At 42.9% G+C, this 24024-nt stretch overlaps 1 protein-coding gene across 1 annotated transcript; it reads left to right on the plus strand.

Moving 5' to 3' along the window:
- Window positions 1-222: 222 nt before the first annotated feature.
- On the plus strand, window positions 223-738 carry LOC109757882 (uncharacterized). The gene has a single exon (XM_020316729.1). It carries the CDS (start codon window positions 223-225, stop codon window positions 736-738), a length of 516 nt encoding a protein of 171 aa, XP_020172318.1.
- The last annotated feature ends 23286 nt before the right edge of the window (window positions 739-24024 follow it).

Consider the following 24024-nt stretch of genomic DNA (forward strand, 5'->3'; position numbering starts at 1 on the left):
ATCAATAGGTTAGTCCAATAAATCATATAAAAAGTTGCCAAAAATATGTGAAAGTTGTATAATATTGGCATGAAACAATCAAAAATTATAGATACGATGGAGATGTATCATTTCCCAAGTTAAAAATTCTTTATATATACCCTCGGACGATTTGACCACCGTACCGTGGAGAAATCATCTATTCTTGTTTTGTGCTATTTTTTCCAACAGATCTAGATCACCATGGCTGCACCAAGCTCTTCCAAGGACAAGTTCTTCGAGAAGGTCATCAACCCCTACCTACCGGAGGTGTTTAAGCACCCTCAAGCCATTGAGATGCGTGAGGGGGTGCTCCACATCCGGGATGTTCAAGTGCCCAAGAAGACGGGAAGCATGGAGGCCAGGCTCGAGGCGGTGGAGCAGGAGATCTTCAAGTGTCAAGGGATGGTGGAGCGTGGTCTCAGTGACAATCACTCCATGATCACGGAATTCACCCATGATCACAAGGTGGATGGATGGTCTATGAAGGACATCGTCTTCACCTTCAACGAGCAAATCAATTTTCGGCAAAGCCAAATCTATGATCTTCAAAATCAAGTTTTCGAGTATGAACCAAGATTTAAAGGTATGAGTTTAGCTGCCAGTTGCAGGACTCGGGAGAATCATGCATCTTCTTATGATGGTGAACCCCTGCCATGGAAGCCGGAGGAAAAGCTTAGCACATCGTCACCACCACCATCACCAAAGAAGGAGACTTGAGCACACGAGTATGGGCGCTCCCCTTGGCCTTCGCCGGCTTGGGGGAGATGTCGTGATATCGTATCACCATCACTCTTATTATCTTCACCAGTTTTAGTTCGATCTTTAATTATTTCATGATTTAGTTGAATAAAAGTTTAGTATGATCTATTTTCGAGTGCTAGTTTCGTGATCTATCCATCTACGTAATCGAGTTGAGAGTTATATAATAAAGTTTAGTTCGAGTTTTTGTTTCTTTACTTTCTTGTTTCAATCAAAATAAAGAAAATAAGGAAAAATATGATATGCTAATGTTATTGTAAGTAATGACACCACATAAGGAAAAGTATAAGTGGTAAAATTTATTGAAAGTTGAGAAACATAACATTGGTCAATGATGCAATTCATGAAAGGATTAATAAGGGAAGAGAAGATTCACATGCAAATATACCATCTTGGACATGTTATATGATTGTGAGCCCCCATTAAATATCTTATGCCAAATTGTTGACGTTGGACAAGGAAGACAATGTAGTGATTTATGTTTGTTCATATTCATATAGAAGTTATATTGTCATAGATCCTCGAACATGTGGTGCTTTCCCAATATCTTTGCTAGCCAAAAATCTGCACTAAGTAGAGATACTACTTGTGCATCCAAAAACCTTAAACCCAAATTCATGTTTTGACAGTCCACCATACCTACCTATGATTGAGTAAGATTCTTCAAGTAAGTTGTCATCGGTGCATAAGGCAATAAAAATTGCTTCTAAATATGTTTGAACTTTTAGTGTAAGGGAAAACAAGCGTTGTATGAAGTTGTGATGGCAAAGTAATAAAAGCGATAGACTGCACAATGAAGGTTGCTATCATAAGGGGCAACATAACATGACATTCTTTTGCATTAAGGGATTGTGCATACAAAACCAGAAAGTGAATGACAACCTCTGATTCCCTATGTGAAGGGCCTATCTTTTACTTTGATGTATTTACTTTTTATGCAAGAATCAAAGTGTTCTCCTCTATTCCTTTTTATTTACTCTTTTGCAAGCATCATGTGGTGGGGAAAGATCTAGGTACATATATCCAGTTGAATATGAGTGATCATGAGTTATTATTGTTAACATCACCCTTGAGGTGAATAAGTTGGGAGGCAAAACTATAAGCCCCTATCTTTCAATGTGTTCGGTTGAAACTTTTAGATCCATATATATGTTGTGAGTGTTAGCAATCATAGAAGACTAAATGATAGTTGAGTATGTGGACTTGCCCAAAGGCTCCCATACGAGACCCTTCCTGAAAATATGATGAATTGAAATTGCAAAGTTGACTGAGAACATAGTTTGTTAGTTTTCAATAAATTTTATGCTTTATACTTGATGTTGCGATGAATTGTTACTTGTTCATGAGAAGTTTTATGATAATTTTATTGTTTTTATAATAATGATCATGATGCTACTATGTCTGTGTTTTGTTTTTTATCGACACCTCTCTCTCTCTCTCTCTCTAAATATGTAGACATGATTTTCGATATCGGCTTTCGCTTGAGGACAAGCGAGGTCTAAGCTTGGGGGAGTTGATACGTCCATTTTGTATCATGTTTTCCTACTGTTATTTATAGTGTTTTTATTCAATATAACACTTTGCTGAGTAATTCTAATGCCTTTTCTCTCATGATATGCAAGGTTTACACAAAGAGGGAGAATACCGGCAGCTGGAATTCTGGACCTGAAAAAGCTACATCAGAGATACTTATTCTGCACATCTCCAAATGAGCTGAAATTTTACGAAGAATTATTTTGGAATGTATAAAAAATATTGGAGAAAAAAATACCAGAGGGGGCCACCCAGGTGCCCACTAGGCACCAGGGCGCGCCACCCCCTCCAGGCACGCCCTAGTGGGTAGTGGAGGCCCTGGCCCACCTCCGGTGCTCATCTTCTGGTACATAAGGTATTTTGACCTAGAAAAAATAAGGAGAGTACTTTCGGGATGGAGCGCCGCTGTCTCGAGGCGGAACTTGGGCAAGAGCACTTTTACTCTCCGGCGGAGCGATTCCGTCGGGGATACTTCCCACCGGGAGGGGGAAATCGAGGCCAGCGTCATCACCAACGACCCTCTCACCTTGGGAGGGCCAATATCCATCAACATCTTCAACATCACCATATCATTTCAAAACCCTAGTTCATCTCTTGTGTTCAATCATTGTACCGGAACCTCAGATTGGTACCTATGGGTGACTAGTAGTGTTGATTACATCTTGTAGTTGATGCTAGCTGGTTTATTTGGTGGAAGATTATATGTTCTGATCCACTATGATATTTAATACCTCTCTGATCTTGAGCATGAATATGTTTTGTGAGTACTTACTTTTGTTCTTGGGGACACGGGAGAAGTCATGTTGCAAGTAATCATGTGAATTTGATATGTGTTTGATATGTTGATGATATGTATGTTGTGATTCCCTTAGTGGTGTTATGTGAACGTCGACTACATGACACTTCACCATCTTTGGGCCTAAGGGAATGCATTGTGGAGTAGTTATTAGATGATGGGTTGCTAGAGTGACAGAAGCTTAAACCCTAGTTTATGCGCTATTCCGTAAGGGGCTGATTTGGATCCACATGTTTAATGCTATGGTTAGATTTTATCTTAATTCTTCCTTCGTAGTTGCGATGCTCGTCAGAGGGGTTAATCATAAGTGGGAGGCTTGTTCAAGTAAGAACAACACTCGAGCACTGGTCCACCCACATATCAAATTATCAAAGTAGCGAATGCGAATCAAACCAACATGATGAAAGTGACTAGATGAAATTCCCATGTATCCTCAAGAATGCTTTGCTTACTATAAGAGATTGTTTTGGCATGTCCTTTGCTACAAAAAGGATTGGGCTACCTTGCTGCACCTATTGTTACTATTGCTACTAGTTACTTGTTACAAATTATCTTGCTATCAAACTTGTTGTTACCGACAATTTCAGTGCTTGCAGACATTACCTTGCTGAAAACCGCTTGTCATTTCCTTCTACTCCTCGTTGGGTTCAACACTCTTACTTATCGAAAGGACTATGATTGATACCCTATACTTGTGGGTCATCAGCCGACTATGAGGTAGTCACACCATGGGGGAGCGGGATCGACCACCGGCGGCGCCGGGAGGTCGAGTTAAGGAGAAGGTGCGATGCGATGAGTGTACAACCTCTTTGGTGGCGCCGAGTAGGCCTCAGTTTCGTCCGAGGAGTCAGTGAGGATGTTGCGGTTTCGGTGGAGCAGGTCAAGGCGGTGCTATGGGGATGTAGCAGCCACGACAGATGAGGCGATCATTGGAGCAACTCCTTGGAGGTGGAGGACGGGGCGGCTGAACCGGCGGGACGACGAGATCGACGACGGATCCTCATCTGGGGCGGTGGATGAGGGACGTCGAGCTATTGCGGTGGACGATGTTGTCGGGGAAGAGGCTCTGGCTGGGAAGCGGTGTGGTGGCGGACGGAGGAGGGTGGGGTTTCGCGGCTGGAGTAGAAGGTTATGGCGGCCTGGGTTTTTGAATGGCGAAAAGGAGGTGATGGGAGGGGGGCCATGACTTAGGGACACGCTTATCCAAAATGTAGCATGTGTTACAAAAGTACACCCACTGATTTGAACTAGCGGCCCTTTCGGCTCAGGGTTAGAAGAGGGATTTCGCGTGTCGGGATTTGGCAGCTGGAGGGAGTTTACGCGCGCGTTGTAATTTCAGGATAGCAAGGCACGGGTTGTGAAGGAGCAAGTTTTCGGAGCACAAAGAGACAAAGCGATATCTAAATTTTTGGGATAACAAGGCGCACGTTGAAATTTCAGGACAAGCCTAACGTGTAATAATGTACGTACCAAATCAATTCGCACTTCCCTCAACAAAAAAAACAAAAAAATTACTATTCGCACAACACAAAGAGAGTCTTGTCCCATTTTAGTGTACAAATGCTATTCAAAACTATGAATCCATGTTATGTCCAATTAAATTTTTTCGCTAGCTGGATAATGCATGTAACCTACTCATACGAACATTTTAGTGCACTCCAAATGTATATACTACCGCTGCAATTCAAACTAAATTTGAATTTGTTTCTCTATTTGAATAAGAATCTACAATCATGATTGTTGCCAAGTTAAACCATCATTTGTATATTATCTTAACAACACACCAGATGATCACTAAAGAGTTAATATGAAGTATGTGTACTATATGAACTTGAATTCAAAATTTTGAATACACTTGATGTTGATTCCAAATAATAGTACATTTGAAGTACTAGCTAGATCTTCATGATCTAAACCATGTTTCATATGTACACTATGTTTATCACACAAAGTATAGTGCCCCGCCCCCTATATTATGACAAGTATTGAGCCCTGAGATGCAAAAGCCACACATTATCACAAATTCAAATAAATGTTATATATATACTATGTAGTATAACATGTTCATAACCACACCATGTGTATCACCATTATATTCATGCATATGCGTCAGTTTAAAACACTATGATCTGTTGTTCAAATATCCGAATCCACTTTTATAATGAATTATGATCTATGTTCGTCTTTTACACCCACACAATCCTCTTCTCTTTGTAGCTAACGCTAACTTTCGCTCGTGCATGCAAACGCCCGCCTCCCTCTCACCCTCCCTCAGTATTCTCTCCATCGCGCACATTCATTATTTCTCTTTAGGTCGTTCACCCACGGTGTGTGTAGGCCCTCCAGCTCCTTCTTTCTGCCACACACACCGATCAATATACCTCTCTAGCCATGTGTACCTACCACAAACACACGATTTCCCTCTTCTCTTCTCACCGTCCATGCCCCCTCTGTCTAATACGGTTCCCCGTACGTGGACACTCCCTTCCCTCTTTTCATCGATCTCATACTCGCACACTCCCCCCCCCTCGATATAGTAGGCCTCTCGCACCACCTCCTAGCCGCATCCCTCTCTCCCTATCTATCTCCGGGCCTTATTTGCTTCTAATACATGCATGCATGTATACCGATTGATCTCCCTACGTATAGCTAGGTCGACTATAACTCTTTTTCCCCACGCACCGATCGACGTACCTCACAAGTTATGTCTCTCCCTTTCTCCGACACCCGATGATTGATCTTCCTATGTAGTTACGTCTGCTTACCACAGCCATATCGTCCCCCTCATCATTCATGCATGCCTCCTGACCCGTCTCTCACACGCACGTGCACAGACAGGCAGGCATCCCCTCTCTTATTGATATTGCAGTCGTACCCTCCGTTTTCTAGCAGGCCTCTCCCACCATTTGTGAGAAGCAACTCCACCACCAACCCTCGACACTCTAGCTCTGTCTCTCTCCCAACCTTATTCCTTTCCTGCACATATGCATGGATGCCGATCGATCTCCCTCAATACATAGCTAGGTCTCTCTCCTTCTCCACACATATAATAGTCGATCTACCTCTCTATAGTTAGGTCTTTGCCCCCCCCCCGCCCCCACACCAATAGGCAAACGTTGTACGTAGGTAACTACACCTCTCCCCTCTCACGGTCCAGTAGGCCAGCCGCCCTATATCTTTGACGTGGGCACACACACAAATTCGATGGCACTCTTTATCGATCGCGCACCCACACACTTCATCCCTCTCTTCGATTCTATCGATATCTCACGCCGATGATCCCTCCACTCTCTTCTCGTGGATTGCCCCCTCTATATATGATATATCCAGACCTCTCTTTCACACACATTGCACATGTTCATTTTTTGTTTGAGATATCATCGACACATGTTTCCTGTCCATCTCTCATGCACCCCCCCAAAAACAGTCATGAACCCACACACCATCTCTCTCTAGGTTTGTATCTCTCTCACACACACACACGTAGGTGGTGTATGTACACGAAGAGAATAGCACTACAAAAAATTACACTTCCGTGATGATACATGTTTGTCACAGTAGGTCACGTTTTCTGTCATGCATGTACATCGATGACGATTTTATGACAGAATCAAGATAGTCATACATGTGCTGTCGTAGAAGTGTACCATGACATTACCAAAATTATCATCACGGAAATGTCCACTTCCATGATGATAAATCGCGCGTCATAGAAGTGCTTTCGTCAAGGGTTGCCGACACGTGGCATCCACCATAACGGGTCGCCGTTAAGCTGTCGGGTCCGTTTTTGGATCCGATAACCCGTTAACAACCCGGACCAATGAGGATTTTCCACATGTAAAATTGTCATTGGCCCGAGGAAACACGTGTTGGCTCACCGTTGGGACAGATGTCATCCATTCATTGGATAGGAGGCGCCTATGATACGTCGACATGTGGCACGGCCCAACAGAGGCCCATTCCGGTGAAAAGGCCGGCCCATTTGACTTGGTCAAAAGGTAACGGGCCGGCCCACGGAAAGCTTGTTAACGGCATGTTCATATATAGCCCATTTACGGCCTGCTAACTCACGGCCTGTTACGGCCTATCGGAATTAAGCCCAGTAGCTTCATCTGGGCCGTCCAATATGATTCCAGCCTATTGTAACTTCCGGACCATGTATGTCCCATGATGTCTTTCGGCCCATACGAGGCCATTTGTAACTCTTGGCCCATTAATGGCCCGTGGTGAATCTGGCCCGCAATGAACAGTGTACCGCTTTATACCCATTAACGGCCCATTATTCCATTGGGCCATTTCCAACCCGTGTTATCTTTCGGCTTTCCCAGGGCCCATATATTCTTGGGCTTATTTCCAGCATTCGGTTACTCACGGCCCGTTACTGGCCTTTTCTGCTTGTGGGCCAAACTCAGCCCGTGGTTACAATCGGCCCGTTTGCGGCCCGTTAATCCGTTGGGCCATTTTCATAGCATCATCAAATACGGCCGATTAACGACGGCCCATTATGGTCGGCCCATGAACGGACGATTCCAAATCTAGCCCGTTTACGGCCCATAATGCGGTATGTTATTGGCCCATGTTTGGTCGATCGATCATACGACCCATAGAAGGCCCATTGATGCTACGGCCCGTAGAAGGCCCATTGATGCTACGGCCCATAGAAGGCCCATTGTTTATACGGCCCTTAGAAGGCCCATTGTTTCTATGGCCCATACGAGGCCCATGGTAATTACAGTAAATATGTAGCCCATGGTTATTGTGGCCTAGTTTTAAAAAATAGGTTATTGCGGCCACTAGTGAACCTCGGAAAAAGAACTGCACTGACTACAAGCAAACAAATAAACAAGACAACAAGGAAATAAATAAGCAAGCAACTTATGCTAGGCTATCACGGCTATTACACATATTACATCCACTCGGCATCAAAGTTCGCCACCAGTGCAAATATAGGGAACAAAGCTGCATATCATATAAACTGGTTGTCAAAGTTGGAGACCAGTGCAAATAAACGCCGTAGCAAAACAAGTTCAGAATTGAAACCACTTCAGAAGAGCTCAAGAAACAATATCCTGGGTACCCATAATGCTGGCAAGATGCTTAGCAAGCTTATTAACTTCCTCTTGTTTGGCGCTTAAATCCTCCAGCGCTTGCTGTTGCACCAGAAAGTATGCATCTGAATTCTGCAGGGACTTCCTTAGTCCTTCAGCTTCCTGTCGCAACACATCTGATCGATGTCTTTCAACTTGAAGTTGAGACTCAAGAAGACGAACTGATTCAGCCAGCGAGTTCGAAGAGCTTGTGCCAGCAGTAGTGGCCAGTAACTCGAATACTACATCAAGACATGATTTTTGGGTTCTCTCACTATCGTCAAGATAGTTTTTATCAGCTTTCTTGGAGACCAACAGGGACGTCTCACTATCGTGAACCTTATCTGCATTACTTCCTTTACCATTGCATAACGGGGTACTGTTCTCCAATATTTTGTCCGCATTCTAAAAGACAAACAAGCAGACACATCACAGGTTTACCATGTTATATATGAAACTCATTTTGGCAAATCAGTTCAGTAGTAAAGTGGGCAGGATAACAGCATGAAACAAACATATATGTATGTACCATGGTCACTTTATGGTCTATATCATTCTAGTTTTTGTTGCCAAATCAAGATAGAAACACAGTTCAAATAATCTTTGTTCAAGACAAAGCAGAATAGACAAAATATAAGTGTGGGAAACTATAGAGCAATAACAACTCTTGTAATGTGCATGACATGGGAACATAACTGTTTATTCAATTGAAACTGAAATCAACATAGAGCAAGTTACAACAGCAAACTAGTTAAAGAAACAGGTTTAAAACATACCTGTTGCGCCATTGGAGTTTCAATTCCATCCTTCAAATTTGAAAATAGTTGGTATGAGTAAATACAGTGATGCAAGAACAAAGGAGTATGAACCATAGCTACAGAACCTGGCTTGAGAACAATTCTTCTTCTCCTTTAAGCGTTGAGTTGGGATTCGGAGTGGTGGTCCTCGTGCTTTAGGCACTGCAGTTCCCTTACTAACTGCTCGTGTGTTGGGTGCTCTGTGAGACAGTGTTGTGTCAACTAGAACTGGGTTACTATCTGCTGGGGTTGGGGTTAGTAGGGGTGTAGCTGGTTCTCTGTCCAACTGGGTAGGGGTACAATCTATGAGAGTCTAGGTTATGTGTGGTGGGGCTGGTTCTTGGGCAAGTACAACCGTGGTTCTAGCTGCATCAACTGGTAGCACTATCTTTTCTGAAGACCGTGTTGTTACTCCCTTAGATACTGCCATCACCCTCTCCAATTCAAATGGCTGATAAACAAGAAAAGTAATTGAATGTACAGACATTGTATGATAGACAGGTGCAATGGATAGTGGGGAATAAAAGAGGGCATGACACAATTTCACATATATGATGCCTAACTAAACAGGATAGCATGACACAATTTCACATTATGATGGCTAACTAAAAAAGTTGGAAAGACATAGTTCAAAATATGATGACTATGTAAACAGGATGACATGATATAACTATATAATGTGTTTATTAAATAGGTTGGCATGCCATAATTCACATACATGCCGCCTATGGAACATGATAGCATGATATAATCCACGGATAGAATGACATAATTCAAAATATGATGAATGTAAACACTAAACAGGATGAGATGATATAACTATATGATGTCTTTATTAAATGGGTTGCCATGCCATAATTCAGATAGATGTTGTGTATGTAAACATGATGGCATGATATAATTCAAATATATGATTTATATAGTAAGCAAGTAAGCAGACGGCAATCCATATATGATGTAAAAACTAAGCAATGCAAGACAACATGCATGACATGGGTAATATAACCCTGCCAAGTTTGAGCATAGACCTCAGGGGGGAAATAGGACTAGTCATCAGTCTTTGAATCCTCCTCTGAGGAGCTCCCTGTAACCAGCAAGATGTCTGCTTCAGCAGGTAGCATTGTCTGCTCTGAATACCTTGTTTTCACTCCAGATACTTCCATCACCGCTTCAAATGGCTGATGCACAGGAAGAGTAGTTGAATATACAAACTTTGTCGACAAATGGAACACGTAATACAAAAAAAGATAGCATGATATAATTCACATACATGATGATTGGCTAAACAACATGGCATTGCATAATTCACATATATAATGCCTTTGCAACAAGATAGCATTGCATAATTCAAATATATAATGTCTTGCAACAAGATGGCAATGCATAATTCACATATATGGTAATTAGACACTAAACAAGTGGCATTCACACAAAGCATGTCTAAACTAATCAAATGACATAGCAATGCAAAACACCATACGCATGATATGAGCAACATAACCCTACCAAGTTAGAGCATACACCTCGGGGGGGAAATAGGACTGGTCATCTGTCTCTGAATCCTCCTCTGAGGAGCTATCCGTAACCAGCGAGATATGCGCTTCGTCAGATAGCATAGTCTGCTCTGAAGACCCTGTTTTCACTCCAGAATTTCCATCACCGTGTCAAATGGCTGATGCACATGAAGAGTAGTTGAGTGTACTAACATTGTTGACAAATGTAATACGTAACGGAAAAAAAGGATGGCCTGATATAATTCACATATAAGATGACCGGCTAAGCAGGATGTCATTGCAAAATTCACATATATGATGCCTGGCTAAACAAGATAGCGTTGCATAATTCACATAAACGATGAATAAACTAAACAGATGGCATTCACACAAAGCATGTCTAAACTAAGCAGATGACATATTTGATGATAAAGTAAGCAATGCAAGGCACCATATGCATGATATAACCAACATCAGCATGCCAAGTTAGAGCAAAGACCTCAGGGGGTAAATAGGAGTGGTCTTCTCCTTCTGAATCCTCCTCAGAACAGATATCTTCCTCTCGATTACAATCTGAAATGGGTGGAGGGGGGCTGCCTTTGCGCCTACCATGGAGCGATGTCTGCATGAAATTTTATTGCCACGCAAGGCTCGTCTCTTTTGCTCTACATGTTCAGTTCCATTGTGTACAATAACTGGCATGCATAGGAATAAAACATAGTGAGATTATGTAAGGAGTGCATGCAGAAATCCAGAGTGATGGTAGCAACCTGTGGATAGACCCAAAACCAAGGATAGCAGGCAGATAATGGCTTCTTTACTGTTTGTTTCCCACCCAACATGAAACTCATAGTAGACACCAGAGATTAACCAGTAGATAGATACTATTGATTGCGGCCCCAATATGTACCCCACAACCATTTAAAACTCAAGTTTGACCATTAGTTTGGAGTTGACTCAGAGTCTAATCGGTGAACAGGACGATAAAGCAGCATGTAATATTAAGCGATGCATAACGTAAGCAGACACGAAAGAGTGTGACCTCTCTTGCGGACCCGTGTAGTCCTCGAGGTCATCTGCTCGGTTGATGATGGTAATACAGTTGTCATGGCTGCCGACGGTGGGGAAGAAGATCTGAGGCGGCGAAAGATAGTCTGGAGGCCGGATCCCTGTTGTGCTGGACCCTTCTGTCGTTAGAGCAGCTGAGCTGGGGTGGACGACGGCGCAACAGGAGCGGGACAAACCAAACAAGGTTTTCTTTGACAACTATCTGTAAGAGAAGTAATTCTGTAAGGGGTTGTTTGAATTGGAGGATTCTAACAACGCATGGATAGGAAATACACAGTAATAGGATAGGAATGCACGTGCAAAACAGAGAATTCAGAAACACAGGATTTCTGCCAATCTGGGTGTTTGGTTCACAAGAATTGGTAGATCACAGGATGCAAAGAAGCATGGTGAGATTAAGTCAAACCACAAGAAAATGTACGGTTATAATGCTATTATGCTACTATCTCTTAGTCTTGTGCTTCATGAATAGGAATTTGAAAAGGAGGACAAGTGGATATGAAAATTCCTACGGTTTTTCTTTCAAGGAGACACTAAAGGAACAAATCCTACAGTTTTCCTTTGCTCCATTCCTTTGAACCAAATGCATGAATAGTAGTACCATAGGAAACTTTCCAATTCCTATGTTTTTCCTTCACTTTTCCTTGCAAGCACCGGCGATTCTAGTAGGCAGGCTTGAGCAAGGAAAAGCCTACACTCAAAAAAATGTTTTTGTGCTACTTCTACTACTTTGGACCCAGGCCACTACCCTACTAGCTCAACTCCCAGGGCCATCGACAAATGCACATCTCAAATGCGCAGAGATAAATAATGATGGCGTTCAAGAGAGTCCATCACGGATAGCTAAGTTGCCTGGTACCTCACTGCTTGTCATATAGTAGGAGAAACTAATCGTATTTCACGTTACTACGTGTGCTCAGTGGACAATATATATAACATGTAGAGTAAAAAAATAGATGCAACAAGTGTACAACCTCTTTGGCGAAGCCATGTCGATCTCAGCGTGATTGGGTTGGTCGGTGAGGATGATCCGGCTGACTTGGTTGTCGGAGGAGGGGAAGAAGATCTTAGGCATCTTGAGATGGAGCCCGGGGTACTGCTCCGCTGTGATGGAGGGTTTCGTCGTTGGAGCAGCTCCGGTGAGTTGTATGACGCCGAGGCTGAAGCAGGACAAGAGAGACAATGTTAACCTGAGTGGAATTCTAATAGCATCTCCAATAGATGACGTAAAATACATAACCACAAAGTTCTAGATGTAAAATACATCAGCCGCTCATCTCTGAACTTAACTGTCGAAACTGAATTTAACTGTCGAAACTGAACTTAACCGTCGAAACTGAATTTTGCTGTCGAAACTAAATTTTACTAATGAAACTGAACGCACTAGTAGCAGCAACGCGTACGAGAGCCGGGGCAGCTGGTCGTGTAGTAGTTCATCTTCAACCTCCACCCCCCTGAGCTGCCAGCCACCACCAGCCAAACCACCGCCCCCCGCCGCCCGCGGCCGGCGGTGCGCCGCCCCGCCCGCCCGGAAACTACTCCCCACCGTCGGTCCGCCGCCGCCCCAGCCATCCCTCTAGCCCCCCCCCCCCGTGCCGAGAATTTTCTCCAGCAATCCCCCCGCCACCATCGGCGACCACCGCCCCCACCCTGAACCCTAAGATAGATAGTGGGGTACCTCTCCGGCGAGCCCCCCCCCCCCGATGTGGCTGGTTCTTCCTTAACTCCGGCGAGCCCCCCCCCCCACCCCCTAAAAATCGACTGACCCAAAAGTCGATTCAGTCGACTAAAGTGTAGCTAAATCGGAGCAGCATCGCAAGCAAGAGCAAGAGCGTACCAGGCAGGGGACCGAGAGCAAGAGCAGAGCAGTAGCGCGAGCGAGAGCTAAAGCAGCAGCCGCTCCTACTAATGTGGACATCGCCACCAGGGGGACCGAGAGCAAGAGCAAAGAAGTAGCGCGAGCGAGAGCTAAAGCAGCAGCCGCTCCTACTAATGTGGACATCGCCACCGAGGGAACGATGTCGTGGAGGAAGTGGGCCGGCGACACCGCCGTGGATGGAGCCGCGCCATGTCGGCTCGGGACCGAGCGCCGACAGCACCGTGAGATCGAATCAAGAAGAAAATGCGGCGATTAGTGTACAACCTCTTTGGTGGCACCGATTAGGCCTCAGCTTCGTCCGAGGAAACGGTGATGATGCTGCTCTTCCAGTGGTGCAGGTGAAGACGGAGGTGTGGGAATGGAGGTGGCACAAAAGACGAGGGGAACATCGGGGCAGCTCCTTGGAGGTGGAGGACGGGGTGGCTGAACCGGCGGGATGACGAGATCGACAACGGATCCTCATTAGGTACGGTGGATGAGGGTCGTCGAGGTGTTCCTGTGGACGACGTCATCGGGGAAGAGGCTCCGGCTGGGTGGTGGACGGAGGAGGGTGTGGGGCTTCGCGGGTTTTCGTGGCCTCGGTGTATGAATGGGTGGGCTGATGGGATGGGAGTGGGGAACCATGTCTTAGGGACACGCTTGTCTGAAATGTGGGGTAATTTACGAAAGTACCCCAACTGATTTGAGCTAGGCGATTCTTTCGGTTCAGGGGTATCACGGGCATTTCACGTGTCGGGATTTCGCATGAGGTGGGAGTTTTCGCACGCGTTGTAATTTTGGGATAGCAAGGCGCGGGTTGAGATGAAGGGAGTTTTCGGAGCACAACGAGACAAAGATATATCTTAAATATTTCAGGGTAACAAGGCGCGGGTTGAAATTTCCGGACAAGCATAACGTGTACTGTACCAAATCAATTCACACTTCCGTCGACGAAAAAACAAAAAGAAATCAATTCGCACCACACAAGAGAGTCTAGTCCCGTGTACTGTACCAAATCAATTCGCGCTACAAATGCCATTCAAAACTTTGAATTCATGTTATGCTCAACTAAAATATTTCCTACGTGTATAATGCATGCAACCTGCTACTCAAATGAATGTTTTAGTTCATTCCAAACGTATATACTACCGCTTCAATATGAACTAAATTTGAATTCATTTGTCTATTTGAATAAGATCTACAATAATGATTGTTGTGAAGTCAAACCATTTGAATTCGTTTCTCTATTTTAATAAGATCTACAATCATCATTATTGTCAAGTTAAACTATCGTTTGTGTATTATCTTCACAGCACACCACATGATTACTGTCGAGTTAGATATGAACTATGTGTACTATATGAACTCGAACTCGATTTTTTGAATCCACTTTATGTTGATTTCAAATCACAGTACATTTCAAGCTCTAGCTAGATCTTCATAATCTAAACCATGTCTCATATGTATAATGTGTTTATCACATAATGTATGGGGCCCCGCCCCCTACGCCTACAAGTATTTAGATGTGAGTGGAAAATGCCACACATTACCACAAATTCAAATAAAATGTGAGATTGTTCGATATATAGTATTGTTTAGATTGTTTAATATTTAGTTGTAAGCTGCAGACACCACACATTATCACAAATTCAAATAAAATGTGAGATGGTTCGATGTATAGTATTGTTTAGATTGTTCGACATTTAGCTGTGAGTTGCAAACGCCATGCATTATCACATTATGGTATAACATGTGCAAAACCACAACACGCGTATCACCGCTATATTCATGCATGCATGTGTTTATAACACTATAATCTCCTATTCAAATATATGAATCCACTTTCATATCAAATTATGATCTGTGTTAGTCTATTACACCCACACAATCCTCTAACCTTTGTAGCTAGCACTAACTTTCTCTCATGCATGCACACGCCCTCCTCGCCCAACCCCTCCCTCAGCATTCTATCCATCGTGCACATTCATTTTTTTCTTTAGGTCGTTCTCCCACAGTCTCCACAACTCCTTTCCGACACACACCGATCCATAAACCTCTCCAGCGATGTCTGCCTACAACATACACATGCACCTTCCATCTCCTCTCCTTTCTGTGTCCATGTCTCATGTCTCTCATATGGTCCCACACACGTGTAAACTCTCGCCCCTCTTTTCATCGATCTCACAATCGCACACTCCTCCCCCTATCTAGCTGGTAGCTCAGCCTCTCGCACCACCTCCTAGCTCCATTCTCTCTGTCTATCCGTCTCGCTGGGCCTTATTTGCCTCTAACAAATGGATGTACACCGACCAATCTCCCACTATACATATAGCTAGCTAGGTCCTTATAACTCGTTTTTCCCATGCGTCGATCGATCTACCTCATTAGTTATGTCTCTCCCTTCCTCTGACAAACAACAATTGATCTACCGATCTAGTTAGGTTTGCTTACCAAACACATGTGGTTCCCCTTCATCATCCATGCATGCGTCCCGACACATCTATCACGCACAGGCACACAGAGAAACACATCCCCACTCTTATTGATAATATTGCAGTTCTACCCTCAATTTGTCTAGTAGGCCTCTCCCACCATCTTCGAGAAGCAACTCCATCACCCATCCAGCACTCTACCCCTCTCCCTCCCCCTCTCTCTCTCCTCTCTCTCTCTCTCTCTCGCTGTCCCAACCTATTTCCCGTCCTTCAGTTATGTATGGATGTCGACCGATCTCCCTCAAGACATAGCTGGGTCTCTCCTTCTTAACACATATATGAGTCGTTCTAACTCTCTAGTTAGGCCTCTGCCTCCCCCTCCCCCCCCCCCACACACACACCGATACATCGAGCGCTCTAGTCATGTCTCCCTGCCACACACAAACTTGCCATGTGCCCTCTGACGTTCCGGTTGGTCAGTCGCCCTATATCTTTGACTTGCACACACACAATTTCGATGGCTCTCTTCAACGATCTCGCACCCACCCACTTGATCCTCTCGTCGACTCTATCGATATCTATGACCCCTCCCTCTCTTCTCGTGGATCGCCCCCTCTATATATGATATGGATAGGCCTCTATTTCACACACATTGCATGTGTCAATTTTTTTTTGAGATGTCATCGACACATATTCCCACAAATACATTCACGAAATCAGCCCCCCCAACAAAAAACACTCACGAACGCACATGCCATCTGTCTAGGTTTGTATCTCTCTCTCACACACCCACGTAAGTGGGGGACGTGCACAAAGAGAAGAGGTGCATGCACGGCGCACATACTCCCGTCTCTTTCCCAACCAAACCCGCGCGGGTACACGGTGGAGCTCATTTCTGTATGAAAAGGCAGCCCACGTGGTAATTGACACATGTACTGGTTGTCCACTTGATGGAGGATCGTCTACCACGGGTGAACAAACAAATTGCGACTTGACGCGTTATGTTAAAAAAGAGGCAAACCATGTGGGCCCTACCTTAGAGGCAAGGATCTATACACTCGAGATGCTCTACATGTATTACTTTTGATGTGTCCCATCAACTCACAGAACGAGGAGAAGCTTGCTTCGTACGCCGTCTCCCCCGCCCACGGGCGTGGTGGCTCGCAGGACGAGGTGAAGCTTACTTACTACGCCTTACGCCCGCTCCCTCGCCCACGCGCGCGGTGGCTCGCAAGACGAGGAGAAAATTTTACTACTCCCTTCGTTTACTCCTCGTCCCTACCTTGGTTAGAGAGATTATCATATTGTTTGGAATATATGTCCTTTAGTAGATTTCAATATGAACTACTCCATGATACGTCTCCATCGTATCTACTTTTCCAAACACTTTTGCCCTTGTTTTGGACTCTAACTTGCATGATCTGAATGGAACTATCCCGGACTGACGCTATTTTCAGCAGAATTGCCATGGTGTTATCTTTGTGCAGAAACAAAAGTTCATGGAATGACCTGAAACTTCACGGAGATTATTTTTGGAAATAATGAAAAATACTGGCGAAAGAATCAAGGCCAGGGGCCCACACCCTTTCCACGAGGGTGGGAGGCGCGCCTGCCCCCCCCAGGGCGCGCCCCCTGCCTCGTGGGCCCCCTGGAGCTCCACCGACCTCAACTCCAACTCCATATATTCGTGTTCGGGGAGAAAAAATCAGAGAGAAAGATTCATCGCGTTTTACGATACGGAGCCGCCGCGAAGCCCTAAACTCTCTCAGGAGGGCTGATCTGGAGTCCGTTCGGGGCTCCGGAGAGGGGAATCCGTCGCCATCGTCATCATCAACCATCCTCCATCACCAATTTCATGATGCTCACCTCCGTGTGTGAGTAATTCCATCGTAGGCTTGTTGTACGGTGATGGGTTGGATGAGATTTATCATGTAATCGAGTTAGTTTTGTTAGGGTTTGATCCCTAGTAACCACTATGTTCTGAGATTGATGTTGCTATGACTTTGCTATGCTTAATGCTTGTCACTAGGGCCCAAGTGCCATGATTTCAGATCTGAACCTATTATGTTTTCATGAATATATGTGAGTTCTTGATCCTATCTTGCAAGTCTATAGTCACCTACTATGTGTTATGATCCGGCAACCCCGAAGTGACAATAATCGGGACCACTCCCGGTGATGACCATAGTTGAGGAGTTCATGTATTCACTATGTGTTAATGCTTTGGTCTGGTACTCTATTAAAAGGAGGCCTTAATATCCCTTAGTTTCCGTTAGGACCGAGGGTAGGACAAAAGATGTCATGCAATTTCTTTTCCATAAGCACGTATGACTATATTCGGAATACATGCCTACATTACATTGATGAACTGGAGCTAGTTCTGTGACACCCTATGTTATGACTGTTACATGATGAACCGCATCCGGCATAAATCTCCATCACCGATCCAATGCCTACGAGCTTTTCACATATTGTTCTTCGCTTATTTACTTTTCCATTGCTACTGTTACAATCACTACAAAACCCAAAAATACTTTTGCTACCGTTACCGTTACTTCCATATTACTTTGCTACTAAGTACTTTGCTGCAGATATTAAGTTATCCAGGTGTGGTTGAATTTACAACTCAACTGCTAATACTTGAGAATATTCTTTGGCTCCCCTTGTGTCGAATCAATAAATTTGGGTTGAATACTCTACCCTCGAAAACTGTTGCGATCCCCTATACTTGTGTGTTATCAAGACTATTTTCTGGCGCCGTTGCCGGGGAGCATAGCTCTATTCTTTGAGTCACTTGGGATTTATATCTGCTGGTCACTATGAAGAACTTGAAAGACGCAAAAACAAAAATTTATCTCTCAACTACGAGGGGAGGTAAGGAACTGCCATCTAGCTCTGCACTTGATTCGCCTTCTGTTTTGAGTAAGCTTGCGACACCTAAACCTGCTTCTGCTATTAATTCTGATATGTCGCATGTTATTGATGATGCCACTTCTGCTATGCATGATACTTATGATGAAACTACTTCTATGCTTGATACTACTGTGCCACTTGGTGAATTTCTTGATGAACAACTTGATAGGGCTAGAGAGAATGAAATTAATGAAACTGATAATATTGATGAAAGTGATGATGAAGATTCTCCCCCTAGATATGAATTGCCTGTTGTGCCTGAGGGTTATGTTATGGATGAAGAAACTGCTAGAGACTTTCTTGCTTGCAATGATAGAAGTGATCTTAAGAAATTATTAGCTAAGCTGAAACAAAAATCTGTGAATGCTAGAATGAAATATGATCCTGCTTATGCTACTTCACCTATCTTTGTTACTGATAAGGATTGTGAATTCTCTATTGATCCTGATATAATTACTTTGGATGAATCTGATCCTTTTTATGGCTATGAATCTGAAACTGTTGTGGCACACCTTACTAAATTAAATGATATAGCCACCCTGTTCACTAATGATGAGAAAACTCGCTACTATTATATCCTTAAAATATTTCCGTTCTCATTAAAGGGTGATGCTAAGATATGGTTTAATTCTCTTGATCCTGGTTGTGTGTGTAGTCCCCAGGATATGATTTATTACTTCTCTGCTAAATATTTCCCTGCTCATAAGAAACAAGCTGCTTTAAGGGATATATATAATTTTGTGCAAATTGAAGAAGAGAGTCTCCCACAAGCTTGGGGGAGGCTTCTCCAATTACTTAATGCTTTGCCTGATCATCCTCTTAAGAAAAATGAAATACTTCATATCTTTTATAATGGACTAACCAATGCTTCCAGAGACCACATGGATAATTGTGCTGGTTGTGTTTTCAGGTAAAGAACACCAGATGAAGCTGAAATTCTATTGAATAATATGTTGACTAATGAAAATAATTGGACACTTCCGGAGCCAACTCCTGAGCCTATTCCTAAACCAACTCCGAAGAAAAGGGGTGTTCTATTTCTCAGTCCTGAAGATATGCAAGAGGCAAAGAAATCTATGAAGGAAAAAGGTATAAAAGCTGAAGATGTTAAGAATTTACCTCCTATTGAAGAAATACATGGTCTTAATTTACCGCCTGTTGAAGAAACACATGGTTTTAATCCACCACCTATCTAAGAAACACATGGTCTTGATAACCCGACACGGGTAGTAAAGGTAAATTCTCTATAGATATGATAAAGCTGAAATCCCTCCTACTAAGTTTGATAGCCAATGCTTAGATGAGTTTGATGATTTTATTGTCAAACAAGAAAACTTCAATGCTTATGTTGGTAGACAATTAAAACACAATGCTTATATGATTGAACACTTGGGTGATTATATGTCTAGAGTTAAAGGTGAACTTAAACTCATTAGTAAACATGCTTCTATGGTTACCACTCAAGTAGAACAAGTACTTAAAGCTCAGAATGATTTGCTCAATGAATTGAATAGTAAGAATAATGACTTTGCTGTTAGAGTTGCAACTAGAGGGGGTAAAGTGACTCGGGAACCTTTGTATCCTGAGGGCCACCCTAAGAGAATTGAGCAGGATTCTCAGAGAAATAATATTGATGCACCTAGTCCTTCTAAGAAGAAGAAGAAGAAAAAATATAGGACTTTGCATGCTTCTAGTGAATCTGTTGCTGACACACCTGAGAATCCTAATGATATTTCTATTTCTGATGCTGAAACACAATCTGGTAATGAACATGAACCTAGTGATAATGGTAATGAAGATGTTCATGTTGATGCTCAACCTAGCAATGACAACGATGTAAAAATTGAACCTTCTGTTGATCTTGATAACCCACAATCAAAGAATCAACGTTATGATAAGAGAGACTTTGTTGCTAGGAAGCACGGTAAAGAAAGAGAACCATGGGTTCAGAAACCCATGCCTTTTCCTCCCAAACCATCCAAGAAAAAGGATGATGAGGATTTTGAGCGCTTTGCTGAAATGATTAGACCTATCTTTTTGCGTATGCGTTTGACTGATATGCTCAAAATGAATCCTTATGCTAAGTATATGAAAGATATTGTTACTAATAAAAGAAAGATACTGGAAGCTGAAATTTCCACCATGCTTGCTAATTACACTTTTAAGGGTGGAATACCAAAGAAGTTAGGAGATCCAGGAGTACCCACTATACCATGCTCCATTAAAAGAAATTATGTTAGAACTGCTTTATGTGATCTTGGAGCCAGTATTAGTGTTATGCCTCTCTCTTTATATCGTAGACTTGATTTGAATAAGTTGACACCTACTGAAATATCTCTGCAAATGGCTGATAAATCAACTTCTATACCTGTCGGTATTTGTGAGGATGTGCCTGTTGTGGTTGCAAATGTTACTATTTTAACGGACTTTGTTCTTCTTGATATTCCCGAGGATGATGGTATGTCTATTATTCTTGGAAGACCCTTTTTGAATACTGCAGGGGCTGTTATTGATTGCAACAAAGGCAATGTCACTTTTCATGTTAATGGTAATGAGTATACGGTACACTTTCCGAGGAAACAACCTCGAGTCCACAGTATCAATTCTATTGGAAAAATTCCATCGATTATTTTTGGAGGTTTTGAATTTCCTCTTCCTACTGTTAAGAAGAAATATGATATTCTTATTATTGGGGATGTGCGTATCCCCGTTGAGGTAACATAGTGTTATTCGAAATTTCTCCGGTTCCATGTTAGTCGGAATGAGTTTGTTAACAAGACTTGATCAACCTTGTTAGTGGATTCCTTTTGATGAGCATGAGATGGATGAAGTTAGAAAGCACAACCTTCTGTACCCTCCTTTTACTTTCTGTTATTTAGTTGAAATAAAGTAAAAAATAGTATTTTCTGTCAATTTTCTGAATTATCCGTGCAATAAAAAATACCCCAAAAATAAAAGTTCTCCAAATGCCCCGAAATTGAAATATGATTTTTTCTGGAATATTTGAGAATATCTGGCACTGAGAACACAGCAGGGGGAGCAAGCACCTGGCCACGAGGGTCCAGGGCGCGCCCCCTGCCTCGTGGGCCCATGGTGGCTCCCCTCCACTTATTCCAGCCACCACACACTCCTTCCTCCCAAAAAAATCACCAACCAGCTCAAGCACGAGTTCTAGCTCATTTTGTTGTGATTTTCGATCTCCTTGCTCAAAGCACCTCTCACAAAACTGCTTTGGGGGATTGTTCCTTGGTATGTGACTCCTCCAATGGTCCAATTAGTTTTTGTTCTAGTGCTTTACTCATTGCAAATTTTTGCTGCCTAGGTGACCATGTTCTTGAGCTTGCATGTCAAATTTATATGGTTCCAAGTAGTTCTAATGCATGATATAGTCTCTAGGCACTTGTGGGAGTAGTTGCTATCAATTTTGTTGGGTTCGGTTCACTTTTATTTGAAGTTACTAAAATTTTCAGAAATTTTTCAGAGGAAGAAATATGTTTAGGAAAATGTACCAAGGTGGCCCTTCAAGGAAGAAAGGACCCAGGCTCACAATGCGCGATGCCGACGATGAACCACCAAGGGACGCTCAAGTGCGGGCTTGTGAATGGCCTTCAGAGGACTTCATGGATCGAGCAGGAATCAAGGAAGAATTTAACGCATATGTGCATAACGCTGATCTTGTGAGCTTCGAGGCAGATTAGTGTCGTCAGTACCACTATCTCACTGATTCCTTCGTGAGGAGGTTTGAATTTTCATCATCACGCAATTCTCAAACTGTCCTGTTTGATCTTTATGAAAATTCTTATACTATGGACTTAGAGGATTTTAATACTGCTTGCAAACTTCCACAATGGGGTAGTCTGAGTGAACCTCGCAAATCTGAATTTAGAGATTTTCTTGCTAGTATAACTGTGGGGGAGTCTAGAGATATAACACAAGCTACCATAGGGAGCATTCATTTTCCTGCTATACATTATTTTGCTCCCTTCATAGGTAGGTGCATAAATGGTAAGGATGAAGCATGTCACATGTGTGTCCCTGACCTCAGTGTTCTCAGGAGTGCTGTATTAGCAGATAAACATTATAATTTGGGAGCCATTGTTGCACGTAGGTTGCATAATAATAGATTTAATGGAGATTTCTTTGGTGGAATTTATGCAACCCGTTTAGCTAATTTTCTTAATATACCCATTCGTGATTATGATATGGAATTGCCTCCTGCTTATCTAGATTTTAATGCCATGGTTCACCATCGGTTTGTTGAGAGGAATGAACCGCCTCTCCAGTACCGACTAATCTTTGACAGGCGTCACGCCGTCAATATTGTCCTCCCTGCTCCTACTCTCTTTGACTTTCAGGCAAAAGGGAGACATGTTATAACCAGGGAGGAGGAAAATGAGTACGAGAGGAGGGCGAGGGCAGCTCGCCTCCAAGCTGCAGCCCACGACACAATAGCCGCTGCATCTCAGTACGACCCCAACTACAACTTTGGATATCCGCCAGGCCAGCCGTTTAGACCAACTTAGGCCAAAAGCTTAAGCTTGGGGGGTACGTATTTCTCACCGACATTACATTTATGTTCACACACTCATTGCTAGTTGTCAGTGCTCATACTCTTTCATTGTATTATCCATGCTAGTTTATTTTCTTTTTCTTGCTTTCTTCTTGTGTGTTTGAAAAACCTTAAGAAAACAAAAAAAATTGTTGTAGCGTTTAGCTAGTTTACTTTCTTGCTTGTAGTAGTAATATTTAAAAGAAAACCCAAAAATATTTCATGTTCTTCTTTTGCTTGTTGGGAGCTTTCCCGTGTAAATAGTTTTATTTCCTTTTTTCCTTTGGGGGTCAATAGGAGAAGACCATGATGAAATTGTTGAAGTGGCCCTTATATGCATTGTTGTTGATTTAACCAAGAGCCCATATTGCCTTGTCTTCTCCTGTTTATTGAATGCTTGCAGATTCCAACTTAGTCCAATGCACGTGCACTATTATTATTATTCACATCATTCGGTCGTGCAAGTGAAAGGCAATTATGACGATTTATGATGGACTAATTGAGATGAGAGAAGCTGGTATGAACTCGACCTCTCTTGTTTTTGTAAATATGATTAGTTCATCATTCCTGATTTAGCTTATTATGAATAAACATGTTTGCAATGACAATTAGAGATTATAGTTACTTATGCCATGCTTAATTAGCTAGGAGTTTATAATGGTTTACCTTGCGTGCCAACATGCTATTAAAATGGTTGTGATGTGGTATGATAGGGTGG

This window comes from Aegilops tauschii, chromosome 1, assembly GCF_002575655.3.
Source record: "Aegilops tauschii subsp. strangulata cultivar AL8/78 chromosome 1, Aet v6.0, whole genome shotgun sequence".
Taxonomy (NCBI): Eukaryota; Viridiplantae; Streptophyta; class Magnoliopsida; order Poales; family Poaceae; genus Aegilops; species Aegilops tauschii.